Below are 27507 nucleotides of genomic sequence, written 5' to 3' on the forward strand. Positions count from 1 at the left end.
TAGGCATAGCCTGTGCGTTGGAATACTAAATCTAGAATATATGATGAAATCTATTGTGGGAAAATGAAATAGATATATGGAAAGTTACACTCAGGTTTTTTTAAATACTTACGGGAAATATCTTTTGGTGGAAAATAAAAGAATTAGAAATATAAAATAGACGTAGAGACAAAAATATTATAAAATTAAAGTAGATAATTAAATTAAGTAAAATTACGAAAGCAAATAAAAAGTCTATCTGTAAAATAAATCATTGACATATATTTATGACCCAGTTTATAAATAAATTATTAGAAATGCTTAAATTATCGTTTTCTGTTGCGTCTTTAAAGCAAGATTTATACAGTTTACGTACAATTTTACTTTGGGTTATCTTGACATATTCCATAATGGATATAAAAGTTTTATAAATCATGTTAAATATTCATTTACCTAAATATCGTGTTTATTCGTTCTTTTACTTTTTAAAATTAAATTTTCTATTTATTAATAATATAAACTCGACTCTGATTTCTATTTATATATAATTGTTATTTTACTTTTGTACTTATTGAGGGGACCCATTTATTTATACAACACAATACGGCTATTATTGATGCCGTTATGTTGACATTAAAAGCTTTTTACTGATCTGTTTACGAAAAAGATTCTCGAGAGATGATGAAAGAGTTATCCCTCTTATTTTGAGCACAAGGTCAATTAAATTAAAGATTCAATTATTTTAGTATGGTTTCCAGAAATATCGCGATCTATTTTAAGTACTTAATAATGTTTAGAAAAAAAAACAACAGCTGTCTCAGCCGAAGTCTGGACGGACAGAAAAATATGTGATATGTATAAAATATATTATAATAAATATGACGTTGTATAAATAAATGTTCGTTTCCGTTAGTGAATAATGTATGTATACATTATTATTACTGCGTATTCGAAACTTTACCATTTCTATACGGTTATTTACATAAAATATTCGATAATGCTTTTATGTACTTATATTAGTCGGGACAACAGATGAGTTAAAAGTAAAATAATTGACATTGGTTGATAAAAATGTTCTCCGCCTCTGTTGTAATATGTTAATCTTAATAATTTTTTTTGCTGCTGCGAAAAATTTCCCTAGTGGGTGAAATCTAATCTTTGTCAGCAAACATTTGAACAAAGTCGAAATATCGTTGATCATATAGATTATTCTGAAAATATTAAATTAAGGCATAGTGATATAAAATCAAATACGGATTTCGGAGCACATAGAAAATTCTCATCTCGAAATTCACGATCTGAAATACGAGTACAATTATATTAATTTATGTGTAGAAGTACGATAAATTTAAACGGCTTTCTACAAAAGTAATCAAAAGGATCAAATAAAGAGAACAAATATTAATTTGGAAATTTCGTATTATTATTTCACTGAAACAGAAGCTTAAAATAAACATATTATAATATTACGTTTACAAAATGTTTCATTTGGATTTCGGTAAAGAATTTAAAAAATCACCTTTCGCTTCCAAAAATGTTCTCTCTCTATTTTATTATTTAAGTATTTTTTATTATTTCCTATTATTCCCGAGATTAATTATATAAGTATTATAATGCTAGCTTTTACCCGCAGCTACGCTCGCGTGGTATCAGGGAGAAATTATTTAGGAAATTAATTCGTTTTCGTTTAACACTAATAATTTCTCTGTTGGAATGATGTCTTTTTAGGGAAAGAAAGTAGCTTGTATCGATTGCTGGTCTTTTAACTACCGCTATGAAAAAAAAACAACGATCCGCTAGTCAATGGCGACATGGCATCGTTATACTGTTTATAAATCCGAAATCCTACAACAAAACTAAAATGAAAAGCAAACCAAACTAAACATAGATAAAGCAAGTCAACTATAGAAATTTAATGAACTAATTTCAAATTGTTTATTTTACACATCCCACCTAACCGCCAACTCATTTTCAAATAAAGTTGCTCATTGTTGATATATTATATCTTTTTTTCATTGTGTTTTTTTTTATTCGGGATGAAAAATAAATATCTCATTTTACTTTTCACCTCTCCGGCTATCTCTATGCAAAAAAAATGTCAATCGGTCGCTCCGTTGAGACGTAAAAGAAACACAAACAAACAAACACACTTTCGCATTTATAATGTGAGTATACATATTTATATATGTATACACGAGTCACATATTTATATATAAATATTGTATTTTTGTACACATTATGTATGTTTATATCCCTTTGATTAAATTTTTTATATTATTTAATTTTTGTTTATATTTTTATATAATTCAATATTTGAAGAAATAATTAAAATATTTTATGATTTTAATGAAGCTTGTTAATTTTGAAGGTTTTTTATTATTATTACTTATGAAAATATGTATGGTAATATGTATACAAATTATTGCATATCACCCGGGTTGACCTGTGTAGTAACATACATTGATGCAAACGCGTATAAATTATTTGTACAAACGATATAAATGTAATATTACTTTAATAATGAGTTGATTAACACGAGAATATCTCATTAATTTAATTAGGCAATCTATTCATTAAAATATCGTACAAGAAGAGGACCAGGAAAGTGAAGGAGAAAAAGTTTTTTTTACTATCAAAAAATGAAGGGATGATAAGGTTTTAATGATATTTTATAGTAATGTTGCAGGCGTTTCTTAAATATGGCTAGAGAAGGTGCATTTTTTACTTGAAGAGGTAATTCATTCCAAAGCATCTTGAACAAAAAGGAATAGCTGAAAATTGATGTGCTATGTTCTGTCCTGAGTAAAACGAAGAAAAAGACCATGATCAGAAAGGTAAACGATATTTCGGCAAGATATTTTGGTACGCGAGGGTTGTGTAAAAAAATATAAAGAAGTGGGAGAGATTAAAAGTTTATGTGCTGATAAAAACGAAGCCACCTGAGTTCGGAGCGAAAGGGTGATACATGGTCATATTTTTTGAGATTGAAAATACAGTAGATGCTTTGGTTCTGCAAATGCACCAGATGATCAATGAGTTCAGTATTGGCCTCCTGATTGCAAATATTAGCACAGCACAGAGAATACAATATAATAGACTAGGACAGGTTTTTTTTGCTTCGGTTGAAAGAAAATTCTGAAGTCTTTTTAGCGAACGAAGGGGGCGTGTAAACTTATTCCCAACATCAGTCATCTGATCTGTAATATTTTTAATAACAACTACATATTTGAAGCAGTTAAATCCAATTCGGCACGGGTTTTCTCAGTGAGAAATACATTAAGAATTCAATTTTGAAATGTATTCTGGTAAAGTATCAAATAAATACACAAATAAAAATAAAAACATGTCGGCCTGGTGGTATAATAATAGTCAGCGCGTTTGCCTACCATGCAAGAGATCTCGGGTTCGATTCCCGACATGGTTGATATTAACTATTTATTTAAAAAGAGCGTTTTAACACTAGAATATGTCATAGTCCCCGGACTGGTACCTGGAGCGTAAGACCGATCATATTACCTTCATGTAACGAAAATAATATACGCTGCGATAAGTGTACCAATGCCTATGCCCTATTCACCATTAGGTGCGGAAAGGGAATGATGATGATAATTATGATGATGCTTTGATTAGAGTATTTTTTACCCGAACAATGAACATAAACAACAATGACATGTTTACATATTTAACATAATGTATTAATGACACGTTAACATGTATTCTTGTAGCAAATTATAATATTTATTTGCTACAAGAAAAAAGTTCATAATACACTACATTTTTCCGATTTCAACATAATTCTTATAATTTTGTTATTTCCATCTAATAGATTTATAGTTTGGTACAAGGAAGACTTCTTCTATGTTTATAGATTTAAGAACATTTAATTTAATTGTGTATGTATGTCACAATTTAGAACCTAATGTATACGTAATACTCAGATGAAGATCTACTGACGTTTTTTGATGAAATTGTATTTTATTGTAAATTGTATGTAACAAAATTGAGGCCTTCAAACTTTGGGTTTGCAGAATAATGCTTCCAATCTCATGGACTGATCGTGTCTTCAATGAAGCGGTTTTAAGCATTATGAACAAAGAGAAGGAGTTACTGACCACTGTCAAAAGAAGAAAAGCCTCATATTTTGGTCACATATTCGGCAATAAGAAGTATGCCTTTAGCTAAGAGAGCTGTATTAAACGGAAGTAAAAAAAATTCTAGCTACCCAGCCGACGATCTTTTGAAAATTCCAAATATTGGCATGTCTTCTAGCTGGTCCTACAAATGGAACACCTCCAAAATTTAAAAAACATGCACTATCCTAGATTCAAACTAAAGATATGAACTCTTTTTTTCTATGATTTATTTTGTTCCCCTTTAATACGAGTAATAAGGAATATTTTTGTAGGACCAGCTATTTTTTATTTCCTTTTTTAATTACTATAAAAAAATACCATTTTATCTTTTACAGAATACTTTATTTTTTCTTTCTTATGTTATACAAAATTATTATAACTGTCCATTATTTACTTTAGGGGCAAAACATCTTGAACATTCTCTTGTATACTCACGAACAGGCCACGCCTTTGTGGGATTATTTTGTTTACTATTTTTCTATTAATATGTACTTCATGATATGTAATTATGCTTTATTTTTTAATATTCTGTTTTATTATCATGTTTATTGTTAAAAAAAAACTAAAAAAAATTAATTAAAAAAATATTTAAAAAAAAACTCAAAAGGAAAACTTTACGCTCTCATTCAACCTAATATCCTATCACGTCTTTGGTTTAAGAAAATTTTGCTGGACAAAAAAGATACATCCACCATTTGTCGAATGGGTATAGGGCATTGCTGTACGAGGACTCACCTTGCGAGAATTGATGTCTTTGACTCCCCCATTTGCGATTGTCGTTTTGAAGAAGAGGGTCTCAACCACTTATTCTTTGTTTGCCCAACAAATGACCAAATCCCAACTTTTTTCAAGACTTTGGCCCCACTAATTTCTCCTCCTACAAATATCCAAATTATCTTAGCGAGCAGGAATCCATCTATATACAACCTTTTACTTAAATTTTTACTAAATAACGGAATCGATTTGTTGTGCTCGACTGGGGCCCGTTGTTGGGTCGGTGACAGTAGCATGAGAGGTGGAGTTCTGTGGAGGGATTCACCTTTTTCGTTTTCAAACGAGAAGTATACCCTTCCCCAACTTATTATGAAAGGAAAGCTTAAAGGCAGGCGGGGTATGGAACGGAAAAGAGCATCACAGGTCATCTTAGACTGTGGTTCGGACCGCCGGATGCAGCAGCGCTGATTAGACTGGCCCAGGATCGCGATGAATTCAGAATGATGGTCGCCAACTTCCGGTAGGAGCGGGAAAAGAAGGAGAAGAAGTATTTTATTTAAACTGTTGAAAATTTAAAATCACACAGGTATGTTATATAATATGTTGTGAAATTACCAACACATTATTTTATTTTTACACCTTTCCTCTAACATTTGGCACATTGCTGCGCTTTCGGTCATCAGTCATTTACACAAAAGTGATTAGTCTTTTTGTATTTGTGGCAAAATATATTTGGCATAAGAAGGCACAAGAAAATAAAATTATTTATGTCGACTTTTACGTGGTGTAAATCACTCTGGTAAACATTGTGGAGACCGAGGGGTAAATAAATCAAACGAAATTCTAAATTTATTGCAACAGAAAGGAAGAAAAATATTTTTGAGAAGGGAATATGGAAGTCTTGCCATTTACTGGGCTTATGACCCATCATTTAATTGTTTAAGTGGTCACTCTACACACTGTGTAACATTCTGCCTATATTTAAACATCCACATTTATTCAACTCTTCTATCTGTTGACTTTTGTGTAGTAAAAGAGCTGAAACTTTTATTGATATAGGTGAGGTTTAAGATCGTAATAACTTCCCAGGGAGTGAAATCCAGCCTGTCTATAAACATTTGGACATCCTTAAAACGTTGTACATCAAATGAAATATGTTTAAGTTACAATATTAAATAAACACATTAGTACAAAAAAGTAATAATTTTATTACTTGTGTACTTAAGATGTACGAAATTTTAAAATGTGGATTTACAATAGAATATTTTAGTCACTAGACTTGCACCCGGAGCGTGTGACTGATCATCTTTCATACTTTCATGTAACCATAATCATCAAGATACGCTGCGATTGGTGTACCAATGCAGTGCCCTATGCACCATTAAGTGCAGAAAGATACTTTTGATGATTTACTAAAGGAGAGACTGAGTATCCATAGGACAATATCCGAAAATTACTAAAAATCATATAAATTTTATTTAGCTTACTTTAGAACTAGTAATAGTTTGTAACTGAGGAATCTGTAATCGGTCTTTTTTTTATGTTATCATCATCATTCTCTTTACGCACCTAATGGTGCATAGGACACTGCATTGGTACACCAATCGCAGCGTATCTTGATATTTTTTGTAACATGAAGGTAATATGAACAGTCTTACGCTTCAGGTACCAGTCAAGGGACCACGAAACATTCAAGAGTAAAAACACTTTTTTGAAATAAATATTTCACATCAACCATGTCGGAAATCAAACTCGAGACATCTTGCATAGTAGGCTGACCATTACACTACGAGGCTGACAATATTAATTATAATATATCTATAATTATAAAGACTGATTTTTTATTTCTACGGTAAATTTAATGAAAATACTAAATAACGTTTTTAGTTTGGAAATACATTACTGAGATAATAAATTATTTAAAAAATATAAAATTAAGGAAGTCGAAATTTCATATTATGATTCTATTTGCGAGCAATACGTTTATAATGTATTAGTAGAAATAACAAACAATAAGGAACATATTATAAGCTTTAAATCGTGTTTAAATTTTTACTTCAGTAAAATTGAAAAAACTACACGAAATATATAATATATACATACCTAGTGTTAGTGTGTAATATATTTTAATTTATCTTACGAGCCTACTTTTTTTTACACGCTCGCGAATAAATAACATACTCAAATTATATAGTGAAAGTATGATAAGGATAAACGATGGATAGGTGTTTTTCCCTCGTTTGTACCCCTTAATTTGTAATTTACATCGCACCAGTTAATACAGCTATAAGTCTGCTTGTAACAATATACATATATACCAACTATTCAATTACAGAAAGCGTTTTACACATAAAAATCGTTAATATGTATTTCCTGTACCCGGTATAAAAAAGCAAAGCGCAAGTTTTGTTCTACTTCTACACAATAATACATGCATTCTATGGCGAAACATAGTTAAAACTTTACAAATAGTTGTTACCAACAAAGTTATGAAAATATTTATTTAAACTTCTGTGTTGAAAAAATTTCATTTAGAAATACGGGAAATTTTCAGCATTGCTACACATTTTACGAATACACTGAAACAATTATACATGTTCATCTTTTTCTGGTGATCGACAATGCAGTTAGTGTACGCTTCATACTAGCAGGCCAATGGGTGTAACGTGACAGATAATTGTTAAACAATACATGAATACTTTATTGATGGAAGCGAGATGAACAACATACAGAAGTATTGAGTAAACGGTATCTACCTGGTCGCAGCAATTCTCTGGGCATGGTAACAATAGAAAAATGTAGCTCACCCTCTCTTTATCATAGCCCTTCAAACTGATACTACGGCTGCTCATCATGTGGTGTCTTTTCTCGTCGATTGTCTCCATTTTGACACTCATATTCCTACTAGCTAAACCCAAACAGCCGCGGTGTCGACCGTGACGCCCGACGTGTTTACGAAGAATAAAAAAAATCGAACACCACTTTGAATTCACAATTCAGATTTCAGTCACCGGAGAAGTCTGGCATTTAGTTCACTGAAACCGGAAAGAACTGTTTAATGTGCTTTTGTATCCCAGAGCAAAAAACTTTTTTAAGATGCTTATCATCGATTATAGTTACGAAACTTTCAGGATTAGTCGGTTTGAATTTGGAACGAAGTGTATCGCGCAAGTTTCCGCAACCACTGAACTGAAATGGGTTTTCAGTTGTTGGCGCCAAACATTTCACACTTCTCACGCACAAGTGTGCGCGTCCGCCGTCAGATAACTACGGGGAGTTCGTCGCGGGCTATTTTGTATTTGAAATGTCGCCAAGACGATCAACAATAAATTGTTGACGACAGAAAGTTGGAGATACTCGGGAGTTGCCTATGGGCTACAGCGGAACTACACTAATAATACGTGGACGTAGTTTGACCTATCATAATAATACTTTTTTTATCGTTTGTAAGTTATACAATAGGTACAATAGGTTAAAACTATACGCCTAACTCATTACAGTACACAATAAAAACGTATTTAAGTATTTTAATATTTTCGTACTGTATATAATGGAATAATACGAAGTATCTAATAATTATTACAAATGTCAGGTCAGGCCCCTCTCACGGTAGGTCAGGAGTCGGGACAGTGTAGCACCAGTCTCGAGAGGCGATGGGGATAGACAATAGTGGTGTCGACTGTACTTTATAAGGCTGTAGTCTGAGGAAATCATACGATTTTGCCATTTTCAAACGAACGTTTTTTTGACGTAATAGTAATAATAAAAAAAAACGTAAATTAGATAAAAACAATAATTTTTAAAGGTACACTTTTATGTAACTAAAATATAATTAATTTTAGACCGACTGATTACGCCATTTCAAATTTTGACTAAACTTAGGCATCTGTTTTTTGTTTTTGAAAAGAAATACAAGCATTTTAAATTACATACCTTTTTGTGACATTTTCCTTTATTTCTACGTAAAATTATACCTTCGATAATACTTATTGAAGTAATATTTATTAAAATATTTTAATTGACAGACTTTTTTAAATAATTGTATTTTATTTTTTTTGTAACAAGATAATTTAATATTCAATTTCGGACAATATCTTATTTACGATTTTATTACCTCCATACCTGCCCTTGTCGGTACAATGTGGCAAAATCGTATGATTTCCTCATTCTGCGTGCGTTTTATTAAACTACAGCCTTATAATGACCATGGCTCCTATTGCAATGGGAAGTTAATCTTCGACCGTCTTTGACTGTCTTTAAAGAGAAACCGTTATTTATGTACGAAAATAAGAATATTTGCAAGAACATTTAAAGTATCTTCGTCGGTAACCTATAATTGAACATGTTTAGAAGAAAAAAATGTATGCATAATCTGATTTTCATACAGAAAACTTCATTTTACTTTGCATATAAAATTGAGGATAAATTTTAACTTCCCATTGTAATCGGGAAACTGGACTGGTACCTGATATGAAACTTCGACTTTCTCAATAATATTTTTTAATATAAATTATTACCAAACTAAAAACGTTATTTAGTATTATTATTTTTTATTTGTTTATTTTTCCATACATATATTATTTACATAGAAATATAATTACAAAAATACAATTTAGAAAAATACATATTAAAATAAGGGTATAACATAAATTGGAAAAAATGCCCACAAAGACTTCAGCGTCTGGGCGTGGGCCATTCCTTTTTTAATTATTAAAAAGTTTATTGCGTATAAATATGGTAAATTTAAATCAATTTAAGTAAATTTACTGTGGAAATAAAAAAATCGCTTATGAAGATAATATTGTCGGCCTCGTGATGTAATGGTCAGCGCGTTTGCCTACCAAGCAAGAGGTCTCGGGTTCTATTTCCGCCCATGGTTGTTATGAAATATTTATTTTTAAAATAGCGTATTTTTACACTAGAATATTTCATGGTCCCTGGACTAGTGCCTGAAGCGTAAAACTGATCATCTTACCTTCATGTAACAAAAATGATCAAGATACGCAGCGATTAGTGTACCAATACAGTGCCCTATGCACCATTAGGTGCGGAAAGGGAATAATGATAAAAGATAAAATACTGTATAGGAAGTTAGGTAGGTACATAGTTAAATGTGTTTTAAAAATTATAACAGTTTTAGGCAAAAAAATTAAGTACGATTATTTGAGTCTAGGTAAGTTAAATAGAAAAAAGGTGGCCTCCGTGGTGTAGTGGTCAAGACGCTTGACTCATTCACGGAAGGTTCCGGGTTCGATTTCCGGCGAAGACACAAAAAATTAAATGGGATTTTTCTCAAGCATGGGTGTTCTGTGATGTAATTCCCCAATGTAATTGGCCTGTTGTGGTGCAAAAAATAAATAAAATTGGAGTGATTTTTACAGCATTCAAGTAATAAACTCAAAAAACTAACAATGGAAAACAAAACATATCAATTTCTTCAAACTCGTGTCCTAGCCGGTGTAGTCTGACGATTGGAGAATTTACAAAATAATTATCTCTACCAGACGCCAAAACAAAAGTAGACTATGCATTAAATAACGTAAACACACTAATTTAGGTACGAGGTTATTTTCTGCGTGCGTGCATGAGAAGATGTATAAAAGTAGACCAAACAATATCAGTTGATACCTTTGCAAATGTAGAGTGGTGTGACGTTCTATCCTCTCTGCCTACCCCTGACGGCGTGATAGTTTGTTATTATTCTATATGACCGGCAGTTTTCATGATCTTTATCATTTCCATATCCACACCCAGTAGGGAATAGATCACTACATTTAAACTCCAGTACATCGTATTTTGATCATTTCATGCATGAAGGCAAGATGATCGATTTTACGCTCAATGTCCAATGCAGGTCCATAGGAATTTTGTTCAACAGATATGCTGTTCCATGGTAAATGTGTTATAACACTTAAACAGAAATAGCACACTATAAGTTATGTTTGTCGTGAAAACTGACCATAAAATACAAAAGCGCTTCTATTCATAGTATTATGTTGAGGATATCAAAAGCCGTTGAATTTTGTTACGTTTTCATGAAACCATAAAATTGAATTCAATATTTTTTTTACGTAAAATGTTTGACATTAACTTTCTCTACCTATATTACTTCACTAACCTACCTGATCTATATTTTATACGTAGTGTGGATATGTACTTTTAACATATTTTACATTTTGTGAAAATGTTATTTTCAAAACACTTCTCAAATCAATCTTAAGGTGGTTCTAAACGCAAAAGCGCGCGTAGAAAACGCATGTCTAACTCGTTTTTACGTACTAAATACACGCTAAAGCTAGGGTTTCCTAGGACAGCGGTGACCGTATTTTAACGGCCGTAGTGAACATTAATGCGGTTGACAGCCGTCGTAACGGCGACTAGAGAGTGGTTTCCTATAAAAATGGTGTTGATAACACCATTAAAAAATAAAACCACTCTCTAGTCACCACTACGACGGCTGTCCACCGCATCACCGTTCACTACGGCCGTTAAGATACGGGCACCGCTGTCCTAGGAAACCCTAGCTTTAAGCTAGCTTTAAGCTAGGGTTTCCTAGGACAGCGGTGCCCGTATCTTAACGGCCGTAGTGAACGGTGATGCGGTGGACAGCCGTCGTAGTGGTGACTAGAGAGTGGTTTTATTTTTTAATGGTGTTATCAACACCATTTTTATAGGAAACCACTCTCTAGTCGCCGTTACGACGGCTGTCAACCGCATTAATGTTCACTACGGCCGTTAAAATACGGTCACCGCTGTCCTAGGAAACCCTAGCTTAACAGAGCGATCTCTTCGCGCGTAATTCCGTTCAGAATACCAACCCTGGGGTGATATTTTAAACGCTCTCGCCCCCGTAGAGAACACTTTTATTTCAAGTATTTACATACAAAATACACGAGATAAAAGTGTTTTCTACGGCTGCGCGAGGGGTTCAGAATAGCACCGCTGATCGAGCTACATAGACGTACAACAAATCGTAGCACACGCAGTATCCAAGTCAGTAGCTCAATCACAAATAACTACCGACGTGCTTAAAAACATGCTAAACATTTGAGAGATCACAATGAACAATAATGAACATACTTAAGTTATCGCGGTCATAAGCCAAAGCGTGTGTAATCTCTAATTCAACGCTCGTGTCGGTTTGTTTTTTGTTTTCCTCGTAAATAAATACAGTTCACTAACGACAAATCGGCGTTTACTATAAAAATTAACACAATATATTGCATTTCCTAAATAGTAAGGAGTATCTAATACAAAAAAGTGAAAATTAAATTACAATTACTATAGCGACTGCTTTTCTTGACATTTGGCTTGCCATCTGCCGCCGCCGGCTAAATGCAGTAAATAGTAGGATAAATAATAAATAAATAAATAAAAATAGCAGTTTTGGAATATTTTCCATATTTACACCGGTGATATTCAAATATGTGATTGCGCAGCAGGATTATACGTCGCGAAACGTAAATATTTTGACATTTAATATTAGGTGTTCACGGATGTTCCACTGTGATCGCAAATACGATAAACAACCATGGCGGGAAATTGTTATCACGTCGCTTATTAGCCCGTCGATAGTTATTTGTGATTGAGCTACTGGAAGAATAAAGCATACTAATATGCATATTTAATACACTATGGTAGGTACGTACAAAATTTGTACAAAACTATTTTAGACTGCAAATAAAATTTGAAAAGAGAGGGGTGTTGTCTTCTAAGGCCTTTTCACACATGCAGCGCCAATCCCCTCGGCCCGGTAATTTTCCGGGTAAATCCTACAAACGCATACAATATGTGTCATCTTTTCACATGAGTCGTAAAAATCCACAGTACCCGGAAGATGAGTGCCATACGACAAAGGCCCTCCATATAATTTGCCAAACTCCCGGTGAAATGGGCTGTGAAATTAATAAATTAAAGTGAGTTAAGTTCTATTAAGAAAGCGATATGTGAAATTATTTTATTTGTATGAGTGAAACCGATAGGAAAACCCACCACCTTTAAAACGGTTTTAAGTGTGTGGAGGAAGTACTTTCATTATTTTATATGGATATATTTGTTATTGAATAATTTTACCTTAATATCAGTTTAACAGGCTGTCAAATCGGCATTGACCCACCTATTTCAATAATCGTAATAAAATAGCACAAAAAATACGCTGTTCATCATTTATATACCTTCTTTGCGTGCTACATAATATTATGACATAGATATATATATATATATATAACTTGATCTCGTGACTTCGAATCAACTTTCGAATATTCGATTTGATACTTTAGGAAAGGAATCGTTCCAAAGCTCCCATTCCTTCTCACACACACAAATACAATTTTACCGGCTATGCTATATCGCATGGGAAGCGCTGCATGGGTGAAACGGGCCTAAGGGTAAGTGTCCACTTGAGACAAAATAGTCTCGAGACCAGACTCACAAATGTATATGGGCCTGAGAGCATTCTCGGAGACAAGTCGTTACTGGTCGCCGAGACTACACGTGCCGCAAGTGGACATGTTCATTCCTGCACTCGAGATCTAGTCTCCAGTCTTCCGTCAACGTCAGAAGAGCTGAGAGCACTCTCAAACAGCGCATTGCGTTTTTTGCATTCTTTTGTGTTTAAACTGATGTAATTAATCTGATAAAATGAGCGTACGGCAATGGCCAGATAAGGAAATTTTTCAATTAATAAATCTTTATGAGGAAAGGGAATTTTTATGGAATGTTAACCACAAGTTGTACAGGAATCGTGACAAAAAAATGAGTGCGTATAAAGAATTTGCGAGAAATTTTAAATGCGATGTTAACGAGGTACAAAGGAAAATACACAACTTACGTAATCAGGTATACATATTCTATATATTGTATATTTATGATCAAATTGAACTTATTATAATTCGAATCGGGGCTTTCAAAACTTTTCAGGTTTCACACGAACTACAGAAGATGAAAAAATTGAAGAGTGGTGGTGGTGCAGATGACAGATATGATAGTAAATGGAAGTTTTTCTCTGCGTTGCAGTTCATCGTACCCTGCTTCACACCAACAAGAACTACGTCAAACATGGTCAGTAAATTAATTTTATTACATTGCATTTACACACCTTCAATTCAAATTATGAATTGGTATTGCCATCGAACCTCCCCAGCAGTTGTTATGAAATATTCTCTTAATTCTTCTCTCACATCTTTTTGAAAGATTGAATAATTTCGCTGCCATCCCCTTTCGAGTAGAAATAACGTTCCTTCTAGTGGCGCATAATTTCGCCATTCACCATTTACAATTTCGTTAGTAATAGGATTTTCCAAATCAACTGAACCAGGGCACAAATAATTATTTGATGTAGAAATTAAAAAGTTATTATATACAGTACATATTGCCAGAGTAACATCTTTTACTTTATCAGGTGCCAAATTGATTGGTTTTCGGAAAACTCTGAATTTACTAAACACCCCTCCATCAGAAATTCTACCATTATTGCAAACACCATCAATATAAATTAATTTATAATTAGCATCTGCGACTCCCATCAAAACAATGCTGTGTGTATTCTTATAGTTGAAGTAAAGGCTTCCACAATACTGTGGAGCAACCATTGTAATATGTTTGCCATCAAAAGCGCCAGTGCAATGTGGGAATTACAATTTTGCATATTTATTCAAATCTTCTGCACTTGAAGGACACTGAAATAAAAATATTTTTAAATACATTTGAACTATTTTACCTACGTATTATTATTTCCTATAGTTATATTTTTGCTTTTGTACCAATTCTTTTCATTAGTTACATTTACAATATATGAATTTTGGTCCAGGCAGTCCCGCCTGTTTATTGTTACCGCAACATACAAGACATAGTATAGATATTAATTGCATTCTTAATTTTTCAGAATAATTCTCTGGAGAACTCGAAAAGTTTGCAGAATGAGCAAACACCAATACAAGAAAGTAAAAAAAAAAACTCTAACAAAAGACAATCGCGAACCCAAGATGATGACAATATTCTGAAGGAAGCCATTAAAATTATGAAAAAGCCGAGAGACGAATTTGATCGCTTTGGAGAATACGTAGCGTTGGAATTAAAAACTTTAAAATCGGATTATTACAGAGGGCTATTGAAAAGTGAGATTCGTAAAGCGATAGTAAATATTTCGGATATGGACGAAATAAACCACTGGTCAAGTATAATGCCCTCCCCATCAAGTACAAATACTTCATCCTGCTCCACTCCAGCGACTTCACGAACTGTCGCTAAAAATAACTTTTCTCCACCACCAAGTGGAGAGTCCCAACAATAACAGACTCAGCAGGCAACCCAAGATTTGTATAATTCATTAAATCCTTATTCAAATAATTAAATGTAATTATTCAGGTTTGTACTTATGTAGTTTCATAATAAAAATAAAGTTATTTAGAAATTAATTCATAAATTGTTCAACAATATTTGTTTTCAGATACCGTTAACTTTTTTTTTTTAAGTTATCATAAATAGCTTGGCATACTTCGATGACTATTTTTCCAATTGCACAAGGTGGAATGCGGAAAAGGTATTGCAAACTACTATAGGCATCCCCTGAAAGAGTAAAGCATATTTGAAAAACAAAATTAATTCAACAATATAGATAAATATACACATACTCAACATACCTGAAGCCAGAAAACGAAGGGGGACCAATTAATTTGTCATGAACAGGAATCGCATCACAAAATTTTGTATCGTGCTTGACAATATGATGTTTTACTAAATCTAAAAGCAGTTCAAACTCCACTGTAGACATCCGAATAAAATTTTGAAACTGCTGTTCATCTTCCAACTGCAACTCATTTACGAGAGTTGAACCAGCTCCAAAGTCAATTTGACGATTTACCCATTTCCTCACCCAAAACTTATTTTTTATTATTTTCTGTTTTCGCACAATCCATTTTAAAAAAAACACATATACGTGCGATCAAGTCACACCGCAGACTGCGTGTTGACTCTCTAGTCAACACGGAATTGTCTCGATCTCGAGACTAAAGTCAGTGTCGAGTCTCCCATACCAATCTCGAGACCGCAAGTGATCTCAAATGGACAACACCCTGAGACCGATCTCGAGACATTCCCTCGAGATTTTATCACAAGTGGACACTTTAACGATAAATGACGTCATTAAAACGTCTGTACAAACTTGATAGCGCTGGAATCCTAGAGAGCGTTGAGTGTGTCATAGCGGTACGAATAGTTTAGAATTTTTTTTCTCGTGGTGCATGAGTGCAAACGTAATTTGGACACTCAGAAATGACGAAATTTTAACTAATGTGAGTAAATATTAGTATATAACCACTTACGGACTTTTTATGTCTACCGGTTTCGAGACGTAGGTACCCGTCTCTTTTGCAAGAAAATCATGGAAATTTAGGAATCTGCACTAAATCTTGAAATGCAAACTGTGTAACACGATTTTTAAGCATCTCATTCTCTTACAAACGATAGGTTTCGACTTCCGATGACTTCCTATACTTTAAATTACCGTATTTTGCGGACGATAAGACGCATCGTACCATAAGACGCACCCCAATTTTTGGTTGAATTTTCAAAGCAAAAAAATGCATCTTATGGTCCGAAAAATACGTTATCTTATAACGTTTTGTTTGTCTGGATTTCCAATTCTCCGCCGCAATAGGTACGTCTCAGTAGTATAAAAATAAGTCAGTAAAATCTGTTGTAGGTGATCACGGCCGCTAGATAACGGGATTGCTCTCCAGAAAAGAAGAAGTGGAAAAAACTGAGCAAATTATAAAATAATAAAGTTGACATCTCTGGTCACCGTTACGACGGCCGTCTTGTTACGTTCACCGAGTCATAGCATACACGGTCGCTAGATAACGGCACCGCTTTATTAGGAAACCGCAGATTTTGGACACTGGACGGTCGGATCGGAAAACTAAACAAAAAGTTGTCAGAAATCTGAATTAGAATTTTTGTAGCTAATTTTGTTATTTTTTAAATGCATGCACAATGCTAAATTAGAAAAAAATGACATTTTTGGGTCAGAAATTAAACATATTCTTGTTAGAATCTGGGTGCCCTTTTTCGTTTTATTCATAGTGTACCTGCTTATTATAATTCCCGCGCAAATCCGAGTGAAAATTTTGATCAAAATTGTGACGTGTTTTTAAATGTATATAATTCGTGTATTACAAGATAAATTCTTTAATAATATCTTTCCTCTATCGTTCTTGCTCTAACTATAATGCTTTTATTTATTTATAGATATATTTAACATGCCCCTTAATTTATTTTAAAATAAATTAAGGCTCCTTATTTCTGGCTGCGATACGATCCCACATACTATTTAATGATGCTCACACTTACACACACCTGAACACTTACTCCTACACTAATACACATAAACACACATCTACACTTACTCTCATACAAATACACATTTGTTGCAACACAATTTAATAATATGTACGATTCTTATTTAGAAACTTTGCTGGTCTGTCTTTAAACTGTATTTTTTAAAATGTTACTATATCCTTTTCGACTGTTTGTTTCTTTTAAAATAAATAAATCAGTTCTTTGATCCGTATAAACGGGCTTTACACTGGACTGTAGATCACAAGAAAGGAAGATTAAGTTACGTTATTTACTTCCGATAAAATCTTCTTATTAAGTTTAAAAACAAACTAAGAATAATATTAGTAATGGGTTTTATGGCAATGAGTCGTTTTTTGTGGGTAAAAATATCTAATACTCTGCTTTCAGCGACATCTGTCTCATCCTTTACATAGGTACTTTTCGGTGTCTAACACTTTATTATAATCATTTTGAATAATTTGACCAAAAACTAAAAAAGGGCGAAATCTAGTGCTCTAACCAATGCCAACGTGCAACATGCGATAGATTTGATAGATTGATGGTTAATTTCATGATTTTTAAATTTATGTTCTACATTAGCCCCTCCTATTGAAATAGTTAATATTAAATTATAATTTTCCTCAAAAATATACATGTCCTCGTGATCGTAGAACAACGACGCATTACATGAGAGCGGCATAATTTTTTTTTGACACTTAATTTCACAACTTGAAAAATACAAAAGTATTTAATTTGATAGATGGGCTAGTTATACAGGGAGCGAACTACAAAATGATCTGACAGTTTTAAGTTAAAAACAACTCAAAAATTTAAATTATATCCTTCTTTGATCAAGCATTCTTCCAGTCTTGCACTGAAGCTGTCAAATAGGTTCCTTCTTTAACATAGCAGGAGACAGGTAGGCGATTTCTTGGCTTATGGCTTTTTTCAGTTCGTCCAGTGTGCGGGGTTTGTTTGTGAACATTTTCACATTAAGGAACCCCCGCAAGAAAAAATCACAACTGCTGCGGTCAGGGGAGCGAGCTGGCCATATATGTATCCAAAACGCGAAATGACTCAACCACGAATTTTGCTTCTTAAAAGTCCATCACCGCATTGGCTGTATAGGCAGTTGCCCCATCCTCCAGCTCTCTAAACGATTTCTCGGAAGTTCAGGGATCAGGAAGTTTTGCAACATCAACAGATAACATTGAAAAATTAACCGTAACGGTTCGAACACCCTCTTCAAAGAAGTATGGCTCAATAACACAACTTTTCGTTACACCCCACCACACAGTAACCTTAGGACTATACTGTTCTTCAGAATTAGTGGCCGACCAATAACGAAAGTTCTCTATGTGCCTTGTCGCTCATCGTGAATTTTTTTCATCAGTAATCAAATCAATCATTTGTTCTGCAAATGATTTCCAAACTGCATAGTCACTAGGCATTAACTGCTGGACAGTAGCACTTTTCTATGGGTGGAAATGCAGATCGAAACGCAATATTCTTCTTACCAAGCGGTCCGACATGCGCAATGCAGCAGCTTGTTTACGGGCTGGCCGCCGAGGACTGGCTTCTACAGTTTTTCTTACTCGATCGATATTCTCTGGCGTCTGGGCTGACCTTGGATGGCCTGTCGACTTCCGTTTTTCCGTAGAACCGGTAGCTCTGGAATGACTCATGCATAATTGTGCTATGAGTTCGGACTCTTCCTCTTGGACCCACATCAAAACGCTTACGGAACTGCCGTTGAACAGCAACGCAGGAATCGCCACTTTTGAAAAACGCCTCGACAACAAACATACGGTGCTCGGCCGACTACTGTTCCATGGCTATTAAAAACTAAAAATGTTCACGCGCGGGCTCTGAAACGCACCTATCCCCACTACCCCCCAGCACCAACTAGCTCACAGCTACAGTACAGCGAAACAGTACAGCGAAAAAGCCGTCAGATCATTTTTCCGCTCCCTGTATATATATATTTTTTCAAACCTGGAATATAAAGCATTTATAAAACCTTTTCAAGATCAAAGGAAGTCAATGTCGCATTTTCCGTACATCTGTCGTTGTTGTACAATCACGGTGATGTAAAAACTTATCATTTAGCAGCACGCAGTTATTACTCAAGTTGTAGCAAAATATATTACTTTATTTTCATTTTAAAATATGGAATAATAAATGTTCATATACTTTATTTTTTTACATACTTTATAGATTTTTACCTGCTGCCCCAAACCATTCTTATGTTGTCATTTGTATAAATAATTCCACAATATTGTGTTTATTCCAAAAATTTTGGAGGGAAAAATTTCTAAAAAAATATGTTTAATAAACAATGTAGGTAGGTAGACTGAATTCTTACGAAAAGTTTCTCATATTTTGACATCCATTTGAACATCCACAATGTTGAAAATACCTATAATTAAACATCTCTGTCACCTTCTCACGTATGTATGCATTTTGTACACAAATAAATGCATACTAAAATACTTACAAAAAGGAGATAAATTGGAAAAAGGGAAACAGCTATTATAATGTTTTATTTTTATGAGTTCTGTAGCTTTTATTGCATATTTCATTAAGAACGGTATAACTCGATAAAAGATAATTAGAAAATAAGAGACTAATAAGTTATCTGTTTGATTTAATCTAAATTGTACCAATCCTTTCACTTAACATTTTAATGATTTGTCAAACAAAGAAGTTTCACATAAATAATTTTATCACATAATCAAGAAAAGTGTCAATATTTTTCCTTAATATAAATGTTGCACAAGCAATATTATTAAAATGCTTTCCTTAAAGGATTGCAAAAGGTACATATTAAATTTGTGCGTTATATAAAAATATTTATTGCTATTTGCATACACGCTTACAAAAGTTAATTTTAATATAAATTCATTCACTCGTTACATACAAATAGACATTTTTTTTAAATTTGAGTTAATTTTGTATTTTATTAGAAGTTAAAAATGGTTATGAAGTTTTACTATATCCATGTTCTAGTGATTGGTCAAAGAATTTTAATATAATTATACATTCATAAATATGTTCAAGAATCTGATAAAGAAAGATAAAATTTAATTACATATTAAACTAATATTACTTTTCTATTAAGATCAATATTTTGTACTCTTTCTAAAGCACAGTTTAATATGTTAAGCATTTATTAAAAAAGGTTGGAAATGTTTTCTCTACCCTAAAGTAGGCAAATTTAAGATAATAAAAGTAATATTATGTATTATAAAGTTGATATTAAAGATTGATTGCTAAATGTCTACACAAAATGGTGCAATACCACTAGAGATAATGTGATTTGATCATATAATCTATGTTAAGGGAAATTCATTCTATAACACTTTTTATTTCATTTGTAATATCTTCAAATGACTTTTTAATTGTGTCTTTCATATCTTGACGTTCCAATATACATTTTTCCAAAGCTTTGTCAACAAGTTGCTCATTTAAATGTAAACATAAAACTTTATTCTTCGCCAATATTGCAATGAATTTACAAATATTTTCCAAGAACTCCAATTGAAGCACATTCAAATTGGATTCTATTAATGTTTTCAGTTGTTTGCCAACATCAACTTTAATAAGTTCTTGTGTTAATTTATCGGCTGTTGTTTTTATTTCATTCGGATCATTGCAGTTCTGAGCAACTGAGTTGGCCATTTCCTTTTTTTTAGTTTCCTCAATTTCTTCATTGAAATAAGCCACACATAAAATTGTAAGGGATATTATGGCTTCATTTTGCATTATCACGTGTGTCCCAACAAGCATGTTGACAAGGCAACTAATACATCCATCAGCCTGAAAAGATAATATTTTTTGGTAGCTTTAAATCATATATTTTTATACATATTTTTTATGTTGTTTTTCCTAGTAAAAATAAAAGAAAGTAAAAGTTTAGTCATTTACAAATTATCAAAATTAATTTGTTTACATTATTGATAAGCCCATTGTTACATATCTGTACCCCAGAGGCAGACGGATGCAAATCCAAACATCAAATGTTTAAAACAAGCCTAAAAAATCTACTTTCTCTAAGTAATTTCTAATAGTTTATAGCATTAATTTGTAATTTTAGTATATTAATACATTGGTTCTTTCATTACAAGGATTACATTTCTTCAAAATCAATGGACATGATCATAAACTGGATACGAAAATCGAAATGTCATTTCATCAAATACTGGATTTGCATCCGTCTGCCTCTGAGGTACAGATATTATAAACAAATTACATCTAAATCTATAAATTTAAGATTCTGAATGAGCAGTTTTACAGGATTAACATCCAAGAATTATGAATTAAGAAAATAGTCTAAAATTTTTTTTTTAAAATCATTATGTACCATTTAGTAAAAAAGCTTTTTGTAAAAAAAGATAGTCAATATTGTAAGTACATCTAAATCTTTGTAGACAAGTACTAGATTTAACCATCTGATGATTTTATTAAGATAGATTGAACTCAACAAAAACTAACCTGTATAACTTTAGACAGAGTTTTTGTGGAGTTAAGTTGACGAACACACCAAGCTAGGAGACGCTGAGCCTCTCCTGTTACTCCCGCGTGTTCCCATCGCCCCGCCCACTGAGTCACCTGCTCTAGCATTCCACAGTGTACCAGTTCGGTAGCCACAGGTTCTGTGAACAATCATTTTGAAAATATCAACAAAATAATATATCTTATTTTCAAATAACCAAAAAATGGTATATACTGCCGTCATAAAAAAAAGAAAAATTAATGAGTGGATACAGCAATTAAATATAATTTATTACAACAAAGCCTTTATTAACACGGGGGATACGTTCCGCGCAGTACCATGTAAAACAAAAGTAAACTAATAAAACAACAATGGTGGATAGATTTTGTTACATAAAAGGCATTTAGGGATTGAAAAAAAAAACTAATTATTGTAGCAAAATTTAATTAAAAAATACAACATGATTATAAAATAATTTCAAAAAAATATATTCCCTTACGCACACCTCTCTACGCCTAGTAAGTAAAAAAGCAAAATAGGGTTTTCCAAAACCGAATGGTATAATTATTTTACTATTGCACAATGTCAAATTTAGAAATGTATAAAAAATGCATAAAAAAATGTGGAAAAAGAGGATCCGGAGCACAGTATTTTAAATATTTCTATGCATTTTTGTTATTATTCGATGTGACTTTATACACATTTCTATTTTAAACATATATTTGGTTTGAATTTTCATATAATATTTTAAGAATAATTGTTTAAAAAAACTCTTTATTTCTCTTTACTATATATGATGTAAGATGTTACAACTTTTTAGTGTGTTTTTTTTTTTATTGATTTATTTCCAATGGTTCAGAAAAATTTAATAAAATAAAAAAAGTAATAAAACAAACCTTGTTTGTCAACTAGCATTCTCAGTGAAGCCAGAAGCTTAAAAACAACATGATACTGAGTAACTTTAGGCAACATTTCAGTAAGCACCGGCATAATCCCTTTCTGTATAGCTAAAGGTTTATTTTGCTGCGGCACAACAAGATTCCGGAGCGTACTTAAAACAGCGTGTTGTAATCTTATATCATCTTCGTTGCTTTTGTGAGAGGACAGAATAGCTAAAACAAAGAAATCGATTATAATATTCTTACTAATGAACAATTTTCCTAAGAACAATCACCTGAAAGTTCTTAGAGATGTGTGGAATCTCAAATTGAATTGACACTCAAAATGAATGTCAATTTATTTCCGTAAATGGACGTTTCATGGGAAAATATAAATATTTGACAATTTGTATATGTAACACATATTTCTGTACCCATAATTACATCTCTAGTTTATTAAAAATATTTATATATTAATTTCGATATCAAATAAAACAGACTAGTTGTTGCACAGAATCATTTTAATAGATCGAAATAATCAATAAAGTGTTAAAACAAACATTTTTTAATTATTTGATATTATGAAATATCAAATTAAATTTTTCTGAATTGGAATTCAATAAATAATATACTGGATGATTGCTGAAACGTCAGGGGACTATTCTTAAAGTAATTATAGTAGTATTGTAATATTTCCATAAATAACATAATAATCTTACTTAGCAGTTTGTCGAATACTCCTGAGTCCATCATATGCAAACAGTGCACATCGGTTCTAGCGAAATTGCCTAAAGCTAAAACTGCAGTGGTTACTAGGTCCGTATCTTTAGAGTCTAACCACTCTACCATGGCCAAGTAAACATCTCCATAACCGCTGCCATATAACAAATGAATAGAATCATCTAGAACATAAGAAATAAAACATCTTTCATACTTATTTATAGCAAATGTTAGATTGCAAACAATGGATAGATATTTTCACTAAAAAATATATATTATAAATAAACATTAAAATAACTTAATATTTTTGATATTTGTTTTTCTCTGAGGCTACCTAAAACCTGACAGGTAGCACTGAGATAGTTTGGCATGCCACGAGGCTAAATGTTTGACCGTGAACACTCGAATAACTGAGAAGGAAAAGATTAAAAAGCTAAACTCAATAGTAATATTTAAATAATTATATTAATATTTTTATTCTAGCTCGATTGTGTTAGTACAAAGTATAAATTAATTTGAAAAAAATAAGTAAAAACATCATTTGTATGAAAATTAAACAGAGAACATAAAACAGATTATTTTTTTAATTTAAAAAAGAACAAAAATGATTTAAAGATAATAAAACTAAAAAGTAAAGCGGGGTAATCAAAATTAAAAAGTATTTCACTTAAGCACCCTGCTTCAATGCTGCACAACCTCAATTCCCAACAGTGTTCCACCAATTGACTGACTATGATATTTAGGCTTTTCCCCAGCCTCTATGTGAGACATACCGTACGGTGTTAGTTAAAATATGAATAACAACCCACAAAATAATGTTGGTAACAATTAAAGCTAATAATACAAAGGAGATGAAATTAATGAAGTATTATGAAACACTAATAAAAGAAAGAAACCATTGTCTTCTTATCCATTTTGTACATGCTTTTATTATTTTATTCAAATTTGAATGAAAATTAAAAAAAATAAGTCAATTACCTCCAGTTAAGATCAAAACAATGAGATCGCAAGCAAGCTTCATTACAGCACGCTTCTCTTCATTAACAGCGAGAGAACTATGTTTCTGAAGTAGGCTCCATAGGAGTTGAGGAATTTCAGCTCTCGCCAGAACAGTCTTAACATCATCTTCAAAGTAAAATAGTAAACATTAAATATGAAATAAATAAATATGTTGAAATCAAATTCAAATGAAACATGGCTCACCGTGTTCAGCTTGGGCATGCAAATGTTCCAGGCACATCTCAGATATTTCAATATTCTCAGTCTCCTTTAATATATCGACAACTAAAATATTAAACTCCTTTTCCAAAATTATAGACGGTTTGTTATCCAAAATCACACTCACAACAAGAAGGGACATGCTCAAACATTCTTCATTCTGTTCTTTAGATTCTAATTTCAAGATCTCGTACATATGGTGCAATATTTTAGCATTTAGCGCAGCCTCTATATACGTAGAACCTCCCAATAATAAGTTTAACAACAATTTGCAGACGCACAGCCGCACTGCAGTATATTCAGACTTTGGAAATTCGCTATGTTTCATAGTCTTAGGTAACAGATCAACTATGTGAGATGTTCCTTCCAAGTTTAAAATAAGATCTCGACCAACGAAATTATCGCAGCAAATATTACCGAGAGCTCGACAGGTTTGTTTAATCAATTTCAAATTGCTTTCCTTCATCGGTGTCTTCAAAACCTCAAGTAATTTTGTAATAATTATTTCTTGGGAGTAAACCTGTCTTTTTTCTTCGCAGATGGACTGTTCGGCGATTGATTGGATTACTAAACATTGTATTTCATGATTGTCCGTATTGAGAAGTACGGTTAGGCTTTCAAAAATATCACATTTAAAATCTTTTCCTTCGACAATGATTTTATTAAGAATATCTTTAATTTTTTCAATATTTTCATTACTGGATAAATTGGATATCGTAGCTGACATTTCAGAAGCTAGAAGTTCCTGTTCTCCTGAAAAAAGGGTGTGTATTATAGAACGATATACAGGTGAATAATCTAATTACATTTATATGAGGAGATTATGACTAACCTTCCATTTTAGTTTTCTGTGGGGGGCTGAAAATATATATTTAATGTACAAATAAGACATTCATTTCAATACAAATTTCGCGAATAATAGCACCGAACAAGAAAACTGTCAAAAAATCAGTTAAAAAGATGTTACATTAGGAGCATCAGCTGAACACTTATTTTAGAATAACAAGGTGACAAATAAAATAAACAAAAATTATAGGTAATTATACAATTATTATCCACCATCTACATTTGACATTTTATTGACGTTTGAAACCAAAATTTTTAATGGATTGCGTTCATTTACTCCGAACGCTCACTGATCATCACACCCGAATATTGTGAAGTTGTCAATAATGACAAGGTATCTTGCAAAAATATTTAAAAGTGACATTTTGTTTGCAAAATAAGAGCTCAAGATTGATTACAAAAGCCGAACAATAAATTACCTAAAATAAAACCTATTAGTTGTTGCTTATTTCGTGGGAAAACGAGTCCCCGCGAATTTTTAAAAAATATTTAACTAAACGGTGTGGTTCGTGGTTAAAAAAAATTATTGAGGTACAGTAAGGAGCTTAATATAAGCTTTACATGCGTGTTTAAAATATTCAATATAAAAAAACGTATTTCCCCGTAAAATAAGCATGTATTTTTATAATTCACCATAAAGTCAACCTTTATTTGTGTTGGAAAATAACGCGGCGATCATTTAAAATATTTGACTACGTATTAATATAATATAACCTTCCGATACATTATTTTATGTTTTGTGATTTCCCAAACAATAGAAGCACTTTAATAATACTAATTTTTTGGTTCACGTTTCCTAATTCTGAAAAGAACCCCATTTCAATTCACATTTACCTGAACATTTACCAAGTACAATAATATTCCGTCTATTGTTAGTCAATTAGGATTTAATATTTTGGGTTAAATTCGAATGACCGAGCGACGAATTACCTAGAATTCCAAAAACCTTTCTTTTGAAAATATAATAACATTAACAATAAATATCGACCCATGTTTTCCGCTGGGGAAAATATAATCTTTTAAATAAAACGAAAACTTTATTCCTCGGTCATACATACAAACCTCGCTTCTTCAAAATTTATACATTTTCTTACTAACGCGCACCGATTATTCAAACTTTTGACATGTGGGTATTTATAAACATCTAAAAAAAATTACTCCATCATTTTCTTACCCGCGCTTGTAGTACATAAAGCACTACATCAGAGCTCCAATAGCGACGTACCAGCGGTTATTAATTTGTAATACGTATGAAGGCAAGATGGGCAGTTTTACACTTCAGGTCCCAGTCCAGGAACTATAAAACATTGCGGCGTAGAAACATATTTAAAAACAATATTTCACATCCATCTCGCCAGGAATCGAATCAAGTATGTAGGCAAACGCGCCAACTACTACACTAGGAGGCGGATTATTTATTTAGTATTTTGTATATATACATTATCATCATAATCATCATTCCCTTTCCGCGCCTAATGGAGCATAGAGCACTGAATTGGTATCTTGATCATTTTGTTACATGAAGGTAAGATGATCAGTCTTACGCTTCAGGTACCAGTTCAGGGACTATGATATGTTCTTGAGTGTTGACACACTTTTAAATAAATATTTAATATCAACCATGTCGGGAATCAAACCCAAGACCCCACGCTGACTATTACAGGCAATGAAATGAGTTTTTAAAACATTTATTTATACAAATTTAGAAGTATTTTTTGTTCTTACGGTTCTTTAGGTAGGTAGCCAGTTTTCCGTTCAAAATAATTATTTATCTTATTGTTCTAATTTAATATGCATAATATTATGTTGGAACAATAAGATAACTATGTTAAATGTTGCGAATATCAAATTAGATAGGTACTTATACAGTAAAGTTATTAATAATCATTCTGCAATAAAGTCTAGATTCAATTAACAATTGCCCCCTAAACTAGGAAATTTTACCATCTTTAATTTTGTATGTTACATATTATGTTTCGGTAGAAGTGATAGTTTCCGAGATTTATGCGAAAAACTGAAAAATGGTACCTTTCAACCGTCTAGGATGTTTCCCACCGATTGCCCTTTGACTGGACTAATAGTGAAACCACCGGGAACACTGTGTTAGAAATAGATAAGTGAAGAGTGACAATCGCGAACTGCTTTAGTTGAGGGTCTAGCTGTGTAAGTCCTTTCTTTTCCATGTTTG

General features: G+C 32.5%; 2 protein-coding genes across 2 annotated transcripts in view; both read right to left on the bottom strand.

Moving 5' to 3' along the window:
- Window positions 1-18851, bottom strand: part of LOC148280242 (uncharacterized) — a 67416-nt gene extending 48565 nt beyond the window's left edge. The window contains exons 1-5 of the mRNA XM_088228686.1: window positions 18789-18851; window positions 15562-15705; window positions 15467-15494; window positions 15285-15392; window positions 14266-14454 (exon numbers count right to left, since the gene is read on the bottom strand). Of these exons, the coding sequence (XP_088084812.1) occupies window positions 14266-14454; window positions 15285-15392; window positions 15467-15494; window positions 15562-15705; window positions 18789-18851 (532 nt within the window). The remainder of the gene's footprint in view (window positions 1-14265; window positions 14455-15284; window positions 15393-15466; window positions 15495-15561; window positions 15706-18788) is intronic.
- An 851-nt stretch (window positions 18852-19702) lies between these two features.
- vimar (visceral mesodermal armadillo-repeats) lies at window positions 19703-25751 on the bottom strand. Its single transcript, XM_088228674.1, has 7 exons — window positions 25306-25751; window positions 24459-25226; window positions 24234-24380; window positions 23255-23437; window positions 22554-22769; window positions 21657-21817; window positions 19703-20981 (listed from the first exon to the last, which is right to left on the bottom strand). The coding sequence occupies exons 1-7, from the start codon at window positions 25310-25312 to the stop codon at window positions 20511-20513; spliced, it is 1953 nt and encodes a 650-aa protein (XP_088084800.1). The 5' UTR covers window positions 25313-25751; the 3' UTR covers window positions 19703-20510.
- Window positions 25752-27507: the final 1756 nt, after the last annotated feature.

Source organism: Micrasema longulum, unplaced genomic scaffold (assembly GCF_059751315.1).
Source record: "Micrasema longulum isolate JH-2025_06_02 unplaced genomic scaffold, ASM5975131v1 h1tg000602l, whole genome shotgun sequence".
NCBI lineage: Eukaryota > Metazoa > Arthropoda > Insecta > Trichoptera > Brachycentridae > Micrasema > Micrasema longulum.